At 35.4% G+C, this 15,304-nt stretch overlaps 2 protein-coding genes across 4 annotated transcripts in view; one reads left to right on the forward strand and one right to left on the reverse strand.

The window, feature by feature from the left end:
- Positions 1–967: 967 nt before the first annotated feature.
- Positions 968–9,103, reverse strand: LOC107660648 (actin-fragmin kinase-like). 2 transcript variants are annotated; one of them, XM_016450035.1, is made up of 8 exons: positions 8,933–9,103; positions 4,565–4,759; positions 4,363–4,445; positions 4,034–4,112; positions 3,237–3,283; positions 3,040–3,160; positions 2,693–2,873; positions 968–1,663 (listed from the first exon to the last, which is right to left on the reverse strand). In XM_016450035.1, exons 2-8 carry the CDS (start codon positions 4,725–4,727, stop codon positions 1,078–1,080), a joined length of 1,260 nt encoding a protein of 419 aa, XP_016305521.1. In that variant the 5' UTR covers positions 4,728–4,759; positions 8,933–9,103; the 3' UTR covers positions 968–1,077. The 2 variants fall into 2 exon arrangements, with proteins under 2 accessions (XP_016305521.1, XP_016305522.1); XM_016450036.1 differs by lacking the exon at positions 8,933–9,103 and adding an exon at positions 8,680–8,774.
- A 3,201-nt stretch (positions 9,104–12,304) lies between these two features.
- ralba (v-ral simian leukemia viral oncogene homolog Ba (ras related)) overlaps positions 12,305–15,304 on the forward strand; it is a 25,623-nt gene continuing 22,623 nt past the window's right edge. For both annotated transcript variants that reach the window (XR_001631031.1, XM_016450037.1), the window contains exon 1: positions 12,305–12,459. The gene's annotated coding sequence lies outside the window, so the exon portion shown is untranslated. The remainder of the gene's footprint in view (positions 12,460–15,304) is intronic.

The raw sequence follows: 15,304 nt of genomic DNA on the forward strand, positions 1-15,304 counted from the left end.
TGAACCTGTTTAACAATTAGTGATAACAAGCACAGTTAATTCCTTTTTTAAATTAGTTTTATGTTGTATTATTGTAACATTTTCTAGCTATTATAGTTATATTTAGTACAACGTTTATTTATTTATTCATTTTATTTATTGAAAAAACATGACCCTCTAACACTTGCACTCTCTATTTCTATTCTAACTACTTGTTTTCTTTTTATTTATTATAAAAATGACCCTCTAGTGTTCTGTATTCTTTTTCTATTCTGTCTACTTGTTTTCTTCTTATTTAGGCATATTATTAAAAATGACCATCTAACACTAGCATCCTCTATTCTTTTGACTTTTCTATTTATTAAAAAAAAATGACCCTCTAGCACTAGCGTTCTCTATTTTTTTCTATTCTATCTACTTGTTTTCTTTTTCTTTATTATATATTAAAAAAGAACTTGCTACGTTTACTGTGTTAGACTAACCGAGACTTATCACAGCATTTACATATTATTAGGTTGGCTTGTTGGTTTTGATTGCTTCTTTTGTCCTCATTTGTAAGCGCTTTGGATAAAAGTGTCTGCTAAATGACTAAATGTAAATTTAATACAAATATGCTACAAATGTAGTTTTCTAGCAATATTTGTTTTTGTTAGATTACTTTTTTTAGCAATCCAAAAATAAATACAGACTAGTGTTGGTTTTATCATTGGCCCTGCAACACATTTTTGATTGCTGCAAAGGGATTACTGCATTAATGCATTATATATATATATATATATATATATATAATGCATTACTTATTAAATCGTTTGAGTGCAGTTATCCTGAAACGATGTGAAGGCAGGAAAATGAATGTGTTCTGACAGCAATATACATGGATCTAACAAAACGCATACAAGGCAAATTACAAAATGTGACAATGTTTGGATTGATTCCTAGCATGTAATACAATTCAGAGTCAATGTAATATTTACAGACACTGTGAAAATTTTGTACATGACTGAATTCAATTGTTCTCCCACAGGATATAGGTATTGTTGCTAAGGCCCATTCATTATTTTCTCACAGAGAAAGTTGAATGCACTAAAAACAACAGATTTATGCCATTGTCATATGCCACACTGAAATCGCATGCTGTCCTTGTAGAGGTTTACCACCCAGGACTAACAGCAAGTCAGGCATATGGAGAAACATGGCGTCCTCGGTTTCCTCTGCCAGGTCACCACTATTCCGCTTCTCGCTAATAGCCTCCTGGTTGAGACAGGTTCCTTTCAGCTTAGTGTCTTTCACTGCAATACTTAAATCTGGTAAATACTTCTTTTTGTCCATGTGGAAAGTCTGGAGCTCAATACAGGGCTCTTGCAAAGTGGGGCGGGATGGTTGGCACTTGTTCTTAAATGGTCTTAGCTTGTTATAGATGTTGTGAGAGTTGGGTATTTTTCTTAAATAAATGCTGTTTGGTAATGTTGGTTGGAAACTCTGGCCTATGCCAATGCTGCAGTGATGGATCCGGCACAGAGCGGGGGATCCAGGCAACATTGCTAGCTTCTTCCAGGTTTTTGTTGTCAGGGTGAACCTCCACAAGCTGCTCTGAGGAGAGCTCTGGGTTTCCCCACCGCCAAAGATGAGCATGCTGTCCTTAAACAATACAGCAGAGTGACCAACCAGCCTGGAAGGACCTGAACTGCAGAGTAAGAGATCATAGAAGTGTTAGTGTTTAAGTTCATGCCTGAAGGGGGAAAAAGCAATTTATCAAAATTGAAGGAATTTCAATCAGGCCATCTATAATGTAGATGAGTTTGTTTGTTAATCAGAACAGATTTGGAGAAATTTAGCATTACATCACTTGCTCACCAATGAATGGGTGCTGTCAGAATGAGCATTCAGCTGATAAAAACATCACAATAATTCACAAATATTGTATGCAATACACAAACTGTGTATTTGTAAGAAACAAATCCATCATTAAGATGCTTTTTTAACTTCAAACCGCTGCTTCTGACAAAATTATGAGTCCTCTATCAAAATTTTGCTTTCTCAAATGAAAAGTAATCTTATCTGAATCAGGAGAGAAATATGCACAAATCAAGCACCATTTAGTCTAAACAGTTCTAAACAAACATACTGATGGATTTTGATGAGGACAACAGGGGGTGGACTGGAGGAAGTGCCATTATGAACTGGTATTTTGGCCAGAAACGCATTGAATGATTTGTTTCTTAAATACATGTAGATTTTTGCTTCACAAAACCTTAAAGGATGGACTGGAGTGGTGTGAATTACTTGTGCACTCATTCTGACGGCACCCATTTACTGCAGAGGATCCACTGGTGAGCAAGTGATGTAATGCTACATTTCTCAAAATCTTTTCCAATGAAGAAACAAATTCTGTTAAACTAGAAGACACTGCATAATGCTGTAAAGCGACCAACCACAGTTTGTTTTGTTTTTATGTGTCATTTAGGGATGAGTTAATCAGAAATATATCAGAAATACTACAATAATAGACTGGCACAGGAAACAGCTGTGTGAATATTCTGTTCTGCTTGGGAACATGTAGTTGGCTTCCTACTAATTACGTCAAACAAAACTCTGAATATCTTTCAAAGGTTTGTAGTTATAAACATTGCAAAGCTGGGCCAAATCTATTGATTACTTATATGCCAATCAGGGTTTATGGGATGGATAGATAGATGTTAACAAAGAAGCTCACTGGAAATTGATGCAGCTCCAGGTTTGGCTGGCAGAACTCCAGCTCCACAGGTCCTTCTGTTCCCTCAGGCCCTGCAGGCCACCGTAAAGGTACATAGAGTCCTGGTATGTCATAGCTGAGTGACCATGTCTGGGACCAGGCCCACCTTGTACACTGCTTAGGAGCGACCACACCCTGGAATCTAACATGTAGAAAATATCAGTATTTGGTAAGGTCATTTAGCAATATGTACAGTAAATCATACAGAAATCATACTTGGGGTCACAGTCACACTTTTCAAATAAATATTTAGTCTTCGATGATGTCTTATAAAAACCATAAATCCACTGCTATGTGATAACACTCACCAAAATCAAATTTCCAGAATTCCTTTGTTGATCCTCTTATATCAATGTATCCACCGTAGACATACATAGATGACCCAAAAATGACAGCACTGTGCCCTTTTCTGTTTGCTGGTGTCTCTCCCTACAAAAACAATTCACTATAATAAAAGGATCACGTTTCAGCTGTAGTTCTTATAAAAGAAAAAAAAGATGTTTACCTGTAAAGTTTCACTCCTTGTTTTCCAGTTAATCCAGCACTCTTTTACTGCAAAGAATATAAAACTAAAGACGTGAACGAAAAAGTGGCATATTACAGTGTGGTAAAACACTATCTGCGGTATGGATATATATATATATATATATATATATATATATAGGTGTTTTTAACTTAAATTCATATATATATATATATATATATATATATATAGGTGTTTTTAACTTAAATTCCAATAAAAATTAAAGTACTTTTTTGCATGAAAAAAACACCACCTTTTTTTCTAGTGGGCTCAGACATTTTGGAGCCCCACTGAACATGCATTGAATGAAAAAAAAAAAAAAAAAACCTGTATCAAAACCCAAAGAGGCATTTTTGAGTTAGCATATGATGAATCTTGCATTCCTCCAAAGACGTACAGAAATCCCTAGAAAGAAAAATGGTAAATTAATTTACTCTTTTTGGTGCAAATATTTTTTACTAAAGTAATATGTGGAAATAATCAAGTATATACTGTATGACATGACCCTTTTAAGGAGTATAACAGGAATTATTTTGGCCATTTTTGTATACTGAAGTATATATATTTGCCATATGTGGAGGACTTGGAATGTAGTGCATGATTTGCATGGACTGCAAACCATGGAATGAATGAATTGTGAATTTATTGCAATTACCTGATATGCTACCATTGTGTGCTCCTCCAGTTCTTCAGGTGCTTCTTCACTATCACAGGGAAGCTCGGCCCACTTGTCACAGACTGAAAATATATACATTGTCCAAAAATTATAATCAAAAAACCTGTATAAAACACCCAAAGAGGCATTTTTGAGTTAGCATATGATGAATCTTGCATTCCTCCAAAGACGTACAGAAATCCCTAGAAAGAAAAATGGTAAATTAATTTACTCTTTTTGGTGCAAATATTTTTTACTAAAGTAATATGTGGAAATAATCAAGTATATACTGTATGACATGACCCTTTTAAGGAGTATAACAGGAATTATTTTGGCCATTTTTGTATACTGAAGTATATATATTTGCCATATGTGGAGGACTTGGAATGTAGTGCATGATTTGCATGGACTGCAAACCATGGAATGAATGAATTGTGAATTTATTGCAATTACCTGATATGCTACCATTGTGTGCTCCTCCAGTTCTTCAGGTGCTTCTTCACTATCACAGGGAAGCTCGGCCCACTTGTCACAGACTGAAAATATATACATTGTCCAAAAATTATAATCAGTGCAGCAGGAATCATACACTATGCAATAATGAGCACAAGTGTACAAAGAAGTAGGCAGCCGCAGATAAATAATAATGACTTACCCACATTATATTTCCAAAAATCTCTCAGTAAGCATGTTTCTCTGCCACCTAGTACGTAAACATGGCCTCTGTGGGCACAAGACGCATGCTTGTAACGATCACATGGTGCAGGGCAGTGCTGAGGCACTGAGGTCCACAAACAAGCACCGCTCCCCTGATTCATGCTCAGGCTCTGAGAGTCTCATGGGCTAATCTCTGTGAAGAAAAGCAAGCATGAAATACATAGGGACAGCTAATGAAGTCATGTTAACAATACTTTCTAGAATAGTACAGAAACAGCAGATAAGAATATTGCAATGAAAGGAGTTTTTATTATGGAGTTAAGTAATACATTAGGTAAGAGCTGAGCAAATATTTGACTAGAAAACAAGTATTTCTAGTAAACAACACTGCAGAAACAACAATTGAACCAGATTTTGATATAATTAAAAATGCTTTTATACAGTTCAATACACAAGTTATGGAAAAAAATTACATTTAGACACAATATTGCTATTTTGTCTATTTCCCCAATAAAAATAGAGTGACAAAACTGATTGAATGACTCGACTAAATTAATGATTTGACTCGCAACTCACTCAGTTACTTGTTTATACTGTATACACACACAGTACACAGCATACATGAATGCACCCCTCTGAAACTTAACAAATTCAGCAATTCTTTAGAGACATAATTTTACAGCAAGTCTACTTGATCGATTACCAAAGCAGCATGTCAAAATTATTCAGAAAAATAAGAATTTCTTATTAAAGTGACTAAATGCGATGTGACTCAGTGAACACGTATTTCACCCAATCTTAACACTCTTGAGCACCTGTGGGGGATTCTGTAGAGACGAGTAGCAATACTCTCCATTAAAGACTAGGGCATTTAAGAAGGTCATCCTCCAGGAGTTACACCTGACAGATATGACAGTTTGTCATAAACGTGTACACTCAGTGCCAAGAAAGGTCAGAGCAGTATATCTGAAATTATGGAGGATATTATACATTTAAGTTAAGTTTCTCTTTTATTGTCTCCCTTAGGAGAAACTTGTCTTAGGCAACCGGGAGAGCAGATCAAACGTACAAAAAAAATAATTAACACCATTCCAAAACATATATAATTCCTACACAATCCTAATAATACACCAACATTACATGTTACCCATCACATTACCCTCACCCACACAACAATTTCAATCACTTATTCAATAATTTGACAGATAATGGAATTAGAGAAAATTTGTATCTTTTCAGCTTACAGATTGGAACCCTATATCTCCTGCCCGAGGGCATTAGCTCATACTCCTTATGGAGAATAAGGCTTGGGTCACCAATAATTGTAAGACTGCTTCCTAACAGACCTCTCAAAAATTTCCTGAAGAGAAAGTGGAGACAACATACCAATTATTTGTCCAGCTCTTCTAACCACATTTTGAAGTTGTGACCTAAGTTTAACAGTCAAATTTCCAAACCATATTGTAAAACCATAACATTATATAGATTCAATAGCTGATCTGTAAAACAGTAACATGATATTTTTATCCACCCCATGAACCCTGAGCCTTCGCAAAAAATGCAAGCGCTGACTAGCTCGTGTACAAACATAATCCACTTGATGACTCCATTGCAGCTGAGAATCATAGTAGATACCTAAATACTTATATGTTGTTACCTGCTCAACTTCCTCCTCATTAACTAAAATTGGACTATGATCACCCACCAACCTCGGGTCAAAGATCATTTCTTTAGTTTTTTTGACATTCAACATCAAGTTGTGTTCCTCACACCACTGCACAACCCCTTCTATCTCTGATTTATACATGCCGACATCTGAATTGTTTGTCAGCAAACTAAGTATAACTGTATCATCTGAAAATGTAATAATGTAGTTGTTTATGTACCGATTCCTGCAATCATTCGTATATAATGTAAAAAGAAGGGGGGAACTTACGCAGCCTTGAGGAGCTCCAACATTTGTGACCAATATATCAGAGAAAGTTGAATTAATTTTCACTTGCTGTTGTCGTCCCGTTAGAAATGCATAATACCATTTAATTATATAAGGGTTCACTTCCATCTGTTTTAACTTAAATAACACAATATCTGGAAGTAGAGTATTAAACGCTGAACTCAGATCCATAAACATCACTCTAACATAAGCTGCAGGATTTTCAAGGTGTTTTAAAATAAAGTGTGTCATAGTATTCAAAGCATCTTCTGTACTCCTATTTTCTTTATACGCAAATTGATAAGGATCTAATTTATACACTATTCTCTCTCAATTTCTCTGTCACAATACATTCAAGTGATTTCATCACTGTGGACGTTAACGCCACTGGTCTAAAGTCATTATTTTCCTCTGCTGGATGTTTTTTTGGAACAGGGATAACGACTGCTTTTTTCCATATTATAGGAATAATTCCAGTGTCGAGTGATAATTGAAATAATGGTCTCCAGGCTGGAGTTAATTCATCAGCAAATGTTTTAAGTAAAAGAGCTGAAATACCATCCAGCCCACTGGACTTTTAGGTATGCAACCGTTTAAAAATTTTAGCAACAGCACTTGGGTCCACCTCAATTCTATCCTTTGTGAAATCACATGTTACAGAACTCAGCAAACTCTACATTTATCAATACTACCACTACCAGGTCAATTCAAAACGATTATAAAAGTTATTAAATTAATTTGCTTTTTCAAATTCATTTAAAACCTGTATTTCTTTTTATTTGAATTTAAATTTATCATTCCTCTCACAGCATCCCACAACTTTTTAGTATTTGAAGTTGAAATAGCTTCTCTAACGCGTAAATTGTGTTGCTCTCTCGCTTCCCTCAATTTTCTCCTTAGTTCCCTTTGAATTTCTCTAAACTCCCATTTTATTATTGTTTTTAAAAGCTTGATTTCTCCGCCTAATATATTGCTTAATCTCGGAGGTAATATATTCCTTGTTATTTGGATAAATCTGAATGGTCTTTTTTGGGACCACAGTATCAACACAAAAATTAATATACCCTGTAATTACTTCCGCAATACTGTCAATATTGTCATCTTGATAAAAAACATCCCAATTTGTAGCCAGAAAACAACCACTCAACTCCTCTTTTGTAGTATCCTGCCACACATGAACTGTTCTTAAAACCGGTTTACTCTTCCTAAAGGCAGACCTGTAAATAGGAATTAACTGGATGGTATTATGGTCCGAATTTGAAAGAGGAGGCCTAATCTTAGCTACATATGCTTCTTTGATGTTAACCATAACATTTATCTAATATTTTATTTTTCCGTGTGCTGTTACAAACATACTGCTGAAACCCTGGGAGAGCTTTGTTGAATTAAATTGTTGTTGAATTGTTGTTGTTGAATTAAATTGTGTACTCATTTTCTGCAATCCTTCATTTAAACAAAATTGGCTAATTTACTTATTTTACAGACATTAATGGCATATATTTCTCTGTTTTTATTAAGTGTATGTTTAAAACATTTCAGTTTTGACATCTTTCCATGAATTGTATTAGTAATCATTAAGAAAATGCATCTTTTGCATTTATTCAGAAGGGGTGTACTCAATTGTGCTGTGCACTGCACACACACACACACACACACACACACACACAAACAAAGAATAAGAACAAATGTTATTTCCTTTTGTTTACAGACAACAAAAAGGTTTGCGGGATACCTGTACTAGCATGTTACTGTTGAAATCTGAATGTGTTTGGTTATGGTTTGATACAACATTTCTTTTTCCGCATAATTACACGAAGCATTGTTTTTAACAAATGTGAACTGTTTTGAAAATAAATCCCTTCCAACATGTCACACCTCACATACATAGCCTACACAACCAAAATGTGACATGGTGACATATGAGGGAATCATCGTATTTAGTAATTTAGTAAACGTTATTTTACATACAGTATACAGTAATGCAAGAATAGAATACGTTACCCTTTGGAAGTGTTTTTTTTTTTTTTGCTTTTAGTTTTAGGCAACGTTGCTCACCACAGTATGATTTTTAACGTAAACGCCCAGAGCTGATCTTATCGTAGCCCGTTATAGACTACAGTCATTCGCATTTGTAATGGGCATATTAATGTAACGTTAACTAAGAAACATTGTTAAGTTACCTAATCGCTTTACGGCGGTCGCTGAGTAGGCTATTTACTTGCATCATAAGAAGTTTATATGTGACTTTTCATGTTGAAGAAAGTCCCGAAAGTGTCACGTGACCGCAAGGAAGAACTGCTTCAAAACTTGAAAGCAACGAGCGGTGGATAGAGGTCCTCAAAGCAGAAGCGCGAGAGTTTGTGTTATTTTTGCTGACTGTAATGTAACCGTTTAGATTGCGTTGTTAGTAAATGTGGTATTAAAACTCCTTACCGCTCAAAATCGTCGTTGAATGTATGCCCTCCCTTGCTCTTCATTGAAAAGATAAGCGATGATGATGATGGGTTTAGCTGCCAATGCCAGTGCACGAGAAGGAGGGGCGAAGAAGGATCCTCTGTGGCATTGCTTCTCTCTCAAAGGTCTCTGACTGTAACTGAACAACACAACGCACTCCCACTTTTAAAACAAAACTCGACGGCACGGAACACTAAGCACGTTTATATTCAGAGCTGGGTAGATTACTTACAAATTGCAGTCCGTTACTGATTCCAAATCAACGTTACATGATAAAAATTGTAGTTTGTAACAGCAGGGGCGTAAATCGCGGGTGGGTCGGGGGGTTGTCCCCCTTTAAAAATGTCATTACAAACCACTCTGTGTATTGTAAATAATATAATGAACATACACTTAAAATAATTGTGTAAGTAGTAAAACAATATAAACGCAAAAAAGCGTTTTACGTTTAGAAACGTTTTGAGTCCCCCTCCCTTGCCTCAAATGGGTTTGGTCCACTGCTTTCCCCATTTATACCGACACACACACGAGTCCGGTGGAGAGACTGGAGAGGGCAAAGTGCTTCAGTTATGTGTAAGTAGGCTGTCGAGGCTATTTTATTCGCTTTAAACATCGGATGAAGTGATTCTTTCTCTTTAATACAGATGATGCTGGATCATTAATAAATTAGTCATGACAAAATAAATGATATCCTATTTTTATATCATTATATTTATATTTTATTTATTGTTATTTATATTTTAGATTATATGTATTTTCTATGAGCGATTATAAGGTTACCTAGCTTAGCTTGTTTAATACCATAGCTTGGATAGTAAGTCACCCACTACAACTAACAAAAGAATGGTGTGACTATGGTGTGAACTGACATTAGGCTAATATTGACCTACCGATGTGTTGGGTTTGGCTGTATTATTCATGTCCCCTTCAAAAATGGCTCTTGAGACATTTTATGTTTATTGTCCCCCTACTGTTAGATGAAATTTTCGCCCTTGGTTAGTAATGTAATCTATCACATAACACATTTTAGGTACATTAATATAATCAGACTACTTTTTTGATTACTTATAGATTACTTTTAATCTAATTTATCATATTGATTTAAATAATATAATAAAAGAAAATATTTTTAATTTGTTGTTATTAACAACATAAAGTGAATTAAGCATTACACTAATCCAAGGTTTCCCAAACTGGGGTGTGTGAAGGACCTGCAGGGGGTTTGTGAGTTTAATTAAAAGCTAATAATTAATTAAATCATAAAAATGTAAAATTAAAATAAATCCTTTTAAAATAACATTAATCAAAATAAAACACTTACTACAAAATAATATTTTGTTTACCTGCATGTCAGGTAAGGAAAATTTAAAATATGAAAAAGAATTAGGGAGAATCAATTCATTATTTATGAATAATTAATTGCTATGAATATATGTAATCAAGTAATCAATAAAAAGTAGGCTAACTGTAGTCTGATTTTTAGTATTTTAAAATGTAATTTAATCTAATAACAAGTACTTAGTTTTTGGAATCTGATTACATAATCCAGATTACATGTAATCAGTTACTACCCAGCTCTGTTGATTTTATAGGCCTATTATTTATATATCCTATTTATATTTTGCATATAATTTATTCACTTAGCACAGGGGTAGGCAAGTTCGGTCCTAGAGAGCCGCAGCCCTGCAGAGTTCAGCTCCAACCCTAATCAAACACACCTGAACAAGCTAATCAATGTCTTCAGGATTACTAAGGCTATAGGCAGGTGAGGTTTTTTTTCAGGGTTGGAGCTGAACTCTGCAGGACTGCGGCTCTCTAGGACCGAACTTGCCTGCCCCTGACTTAGTAGAAGCTGTTATCTGAAGCTGCGTAAAAATGAGAACTTGTAAAATTGCTGAAAACAGTAAAGATGGTATGTTATCAGCACTTACTGTATATAGGAGGTACTTAATACTGCTTCTTCAAAAAACGATTGAATATACGGCATAACTGAGTTTCTGTTTCCTTGCATAGCAGTTACTCCAGAAATGAGAGAACATGCAGAAAAGTGAATACAAACATGTTGAAACCTGCCATGTGTGAGGAACTAGATGAGTAGGCTACTGAATGTTTCATTTGTCACATGCTATTTCAGTAAGATGATGGTGTATAGCCACACAATTACTCAACAACCAAGAGGCCTTGGCTAAAATGCAGATATTTTCTTGCTTATGCATGATGCCTACATACAGAGCCACTCCAATGTGGATGATTAAAAGGGTCATCCACCTGGCCCTCTCACTCTTGCATAATAAAGACACTTATGTCATAATGCTGTTCACTTATTTCAGTTCTTCATTCAACACCATCATACGTAAGACACTCATCAGAAAATGCTCCATACTTGGACTTAATACCACACTCTGTAACTGGATCCTTGACTCCCTGACCAACAGATTCCATGCACTTAGTCTCCATGAGCAAACCTCATGCTCTCACAACACTAGAACTCTTCAAAACTGTTTTCAGCCTTTAATTAAACAGGTGAGAGGTTGTGACAAACCTTAGGTCGTGCTGCAGAGCCAACAATTTCATAATGTAAAACAAAAGAAATGACTGTTGACTTTAGGAAGTCGTCTGTAACCCACTCCCTTCAGCTTCAGTTTCCTCAGAAGACTTCTCCTGTAACCAGAACACCTCCTTACAAGACAAGCCCAACAAGTAGGCCTACTTCATTTCCGGTGGAGACTCAAAAAAGACTGGCATGCTGTTTATGTGTATATAAAGTGTGTAAATTTGATATCGTTACTTGCCTGTATATGAAATTGTTAATCAGTTTTGGTTTTCATTAATTCATTCATTATGATTTATTTATTTGATGTTCAACAATAGGGGGCATCAGCCTACTAATATTGGATACAACACTTTTTCTTACACACTATATAGGTCTTTATAAATGAAAATATCTGTCTTTACATTTTTAGAAGTGGGAGTCTTTATGCCAAAGGGTCCCTCATGTCTGGAAGTCTTTGGCATAAAGGTTTGAAACCCATATTTTTAGATAATAATAATAATAAAGAGGCACTTAAGATCTGATCATACAGTTGAACAGTTTTTTGTTGTTTCGGTTACTTTGTAGTCTAAATGTTACCGCTGAGGTAAATCATGCATGAAGATTGCAAACTTGTGTATGTATAATTAGCATTTGCTCTTATGAATACTGTATTTTTCCTTTAAAGTCATAACAAACACATTACATCATTAAATATTTATGGCCGGTATCTACCAGCAGCATACCACATGATCTGTTCATGACATCATATCCGTTCATCCCTCACCCAGAGGGCGGAGTCTACGGGTTGCGACATCATATCCGGTTCATTTGCATGTCCTGAGGGTGGGGTATATGGCAGCAACGACAGCTTCAGAGAAACTACAGGGTTTATGAGTCTGAACCGGTCGGAACAGGCGATTAATGCGTTCCACAAGATAGCATAAGAGACTGCGGAGGACAAAGTCTCCGAGAGGTAGTGTGTCTTTATGTATGTCCCTGTTTATTCATTGTTTTGTTTGTTTATAAATGTAAAAAAATGAACCCTTCCAGCGCGAGCTTTTTGTTACTGGTCGACAGGCAGTTATTACAAGTCCCTGTGTGCATATTTTACTCGGAGAAAAATGTCAGGTGAATGAGACTTGCAACCGTGATAATTATTTCGCTGTATGGGTTAACGTTAGTTTGACCCAGCTGACGGCTGATCATGAGAGACGGGCGTTTCTGCGGATGTTGCGCGTGTTTGGTTGATGTGGAGGTTTATTTTCAGAGCCCCAACGTGGATGTGCTGCTTATGTGTATGAATCAGAGATATTAGGCACTTTTGCATGTTTCCCTTGAATTGTTTAGCTTTTTCAACAAATAAGGTGAAATTTAGGTGCTAATACTTCAGGAAATATTGCTCATTAACTTCACTGGGTCAATTAAATATTAGCCTATTTGACCTTATTTTCTATTCGTTTTCTCTAGAGACCCTGTTACAAGAAGTGGGACATGCCCAAGTGTCTTTTAAACACAAAATACACATATAATGAAAATAAAACCGTTTTTGTCGAAACCTTTATTTATTCTAAAGTATGTTAAACGAAGCTGTCATTTAGGAGGGTTTGATGTTTGGGACGAAATATTAGTTTGTAGTTATTGATAAACTTGTATTTCCTATAAAATACAGAAAACTATTATAGGCAGCATGATTGCATGGTTGGACTTGGTAAATGTCGATTTGTGGGGTTTTACTTCCTGTTGGATACAGTTGAGAACTTTTGATCTGGGACAGTAGATTTGTTTTGGATAATAAATTGTATTTCTTGGGCCACTGCCGTGTACTGTATTCCTGAAATGTGGCACTTTTCTTCCAATTGTGTGGGAAGAGTTGTTTATTTTACTTTTATACTCCTCTGCCTTCAGGAACTTCTGAGCCTTACTTCCTATATTCACCTAATAATATGTAATTATAAATTACATACTGGAAAAAATGGAGCACATGAAGGCACTATGTACACTTCTCATTTTTTTTACCATGCATCTCAACTGTTTCCCATTGTATTTACACAATACAATCCAGCTTTGAAATATTTTCACTTGTACAACCCATTTTAGTTTATATTTAGTAATCCATCTTGCTTTTTGACCAAGTTTGTAAAGATTTACTTTTCTATCTCTTTTAGTAGTTTGAAATAAGAATTCAGATGTCCTTGTACCCAGTATACATTACATATTAACCTTGAAAGCAGGCCTGCATGTAGGCTATCTTGAGCACAATCTGTTATGTCAGTACTTTGGTTAGGTTTGTTTTTGTTTTATATTCTGAGTGGTCACTTTTTTTTTTTTCCCTCTTTGTCTCTAGGATGTTTGGGTGTAACTTCACTGCCAGTAGAGGCTGTGCCCTTATCACCTTCAGCATTGGAGTTGTGAAGTCAAGGCAGAGTTATCTTGTTTTGTTAAGCAGTATTGTAGAACTACGCATATTTGAAAAACTCCCTATAGTATCTGTTCATTTATTTTTATTTTTTTTTTGCATTTTAATACCTTGATTACAAGTACCTTGATTTTTTGCTGGAAAGCTACAATGTGCATATATACAGTACCATATTTTAAAAAATATTATGTAAAAATCCTTGTGCAGTGCAATACATTAAAATAACAATTTCCCATTAGGTTGATAGGGCCTGTGCAACAGGTTTTGTTTATCTTTTAGGTGGCTTGCATTTGAACTGTCTAGTTTATCGTGACAACAAGCAAGCCTCTGGGTTCAACACCTGTCCAAACTAATTTGATTGCTGTACTCTGTTCCAGACAAGTGTGACTTGAACATTGCTTCAAGTTTAGCTAGCTCTGTAGTTCCTATTTACTAGTTAGATGCTTTTCAGTGTTGATTTGGTGTGTATATACTTCTAGTGGGTATTTGAGCATGTTTCATAAGATTTTTGCAAGTATTTTGAGTTTTTGTTCCCTGTAGTCATATCTTATCATTTAAATCTATACATGACTGTGTGTTTACTTGTAGGTGGGTGACATTTCATACTTGTTGAGCTCTCTGGTGTTTACATTTTAGTGTGCAAATGACTTGACTTTTATATCTAGATTTCTTTTATTAATACATTTACCATTAGGTTTTTTTTCAGGTAGAGTTTTTTTCAGGTAGAGTTTCTCTGATGGCCCCCTGATTCCCGAACTGCAAAAAATATGGCCTGCCTGACAAACAAGCTCAAGTGTCAGTTTAAAAAGAGAAGGTGTCATTGCAAAAATTGCCACTTTAATACTATAGATATTACAAAATGATTCAAAATGGAGCACATACCTGCTTTAGTGTTGATGAAGGGGAACTATAGGCTCACTGATGAGGTTTTTGGGGACAAACAAGGTTGGAAAAGACTAGATTAGAATGGCTGTAGAATAAGCATACATGCTGAATAGTCATTGTTTATTCAGTAATCTGCTGGTCAGATGCTTTTTCAGTGTTCTTCAACAAAATATCCATCTATAACAGTGAAGTCCTGTGTCTCTGCTCGGTTTATTATAGGATTAAGTTTTAAACGTAATAGGATTAAACCTAATTCTAGAAGATTGAGCAAACATTCCCAATATCTCAGTCATAAAATGCTCCAGGTGTAACTATGCTGACACTGATGGTGTAGAATTTCATCAAATTACTGAGAAAATATGGGCAGAAATGTTGAATCATTCATTTTATGTCCGTCTTTATTGTATGAGGCATACATTGTTTCATTGTCATATTGTATTGAAATACCCTGTTAGCACATCTGTAGGGCTGGGTGTTGTTGCCAAATACCTCGCAATACGCTATATATATATATATA

The sequence above is a fragment of the Sinocyclocheilus anshuiensis genome, unplaced genomic scaffold (genome assembly GCF_001515605.1).
Source record: "Sinocyclocheilus anshuiensis isolate Anshui unplaced genomic scaffold, SAMN03320099.WGS_v1.1 scaffold627, whole genome shotgun sequence".
In the NCBI taxonomy this organism is placed as follows: Eukaryota; Metazoa; Chordata; class Actinopteri; order Cypriniformes; family Cyprinidae; genus Sinocyclocheilus; species Sinocyclocheilus anshuiensis.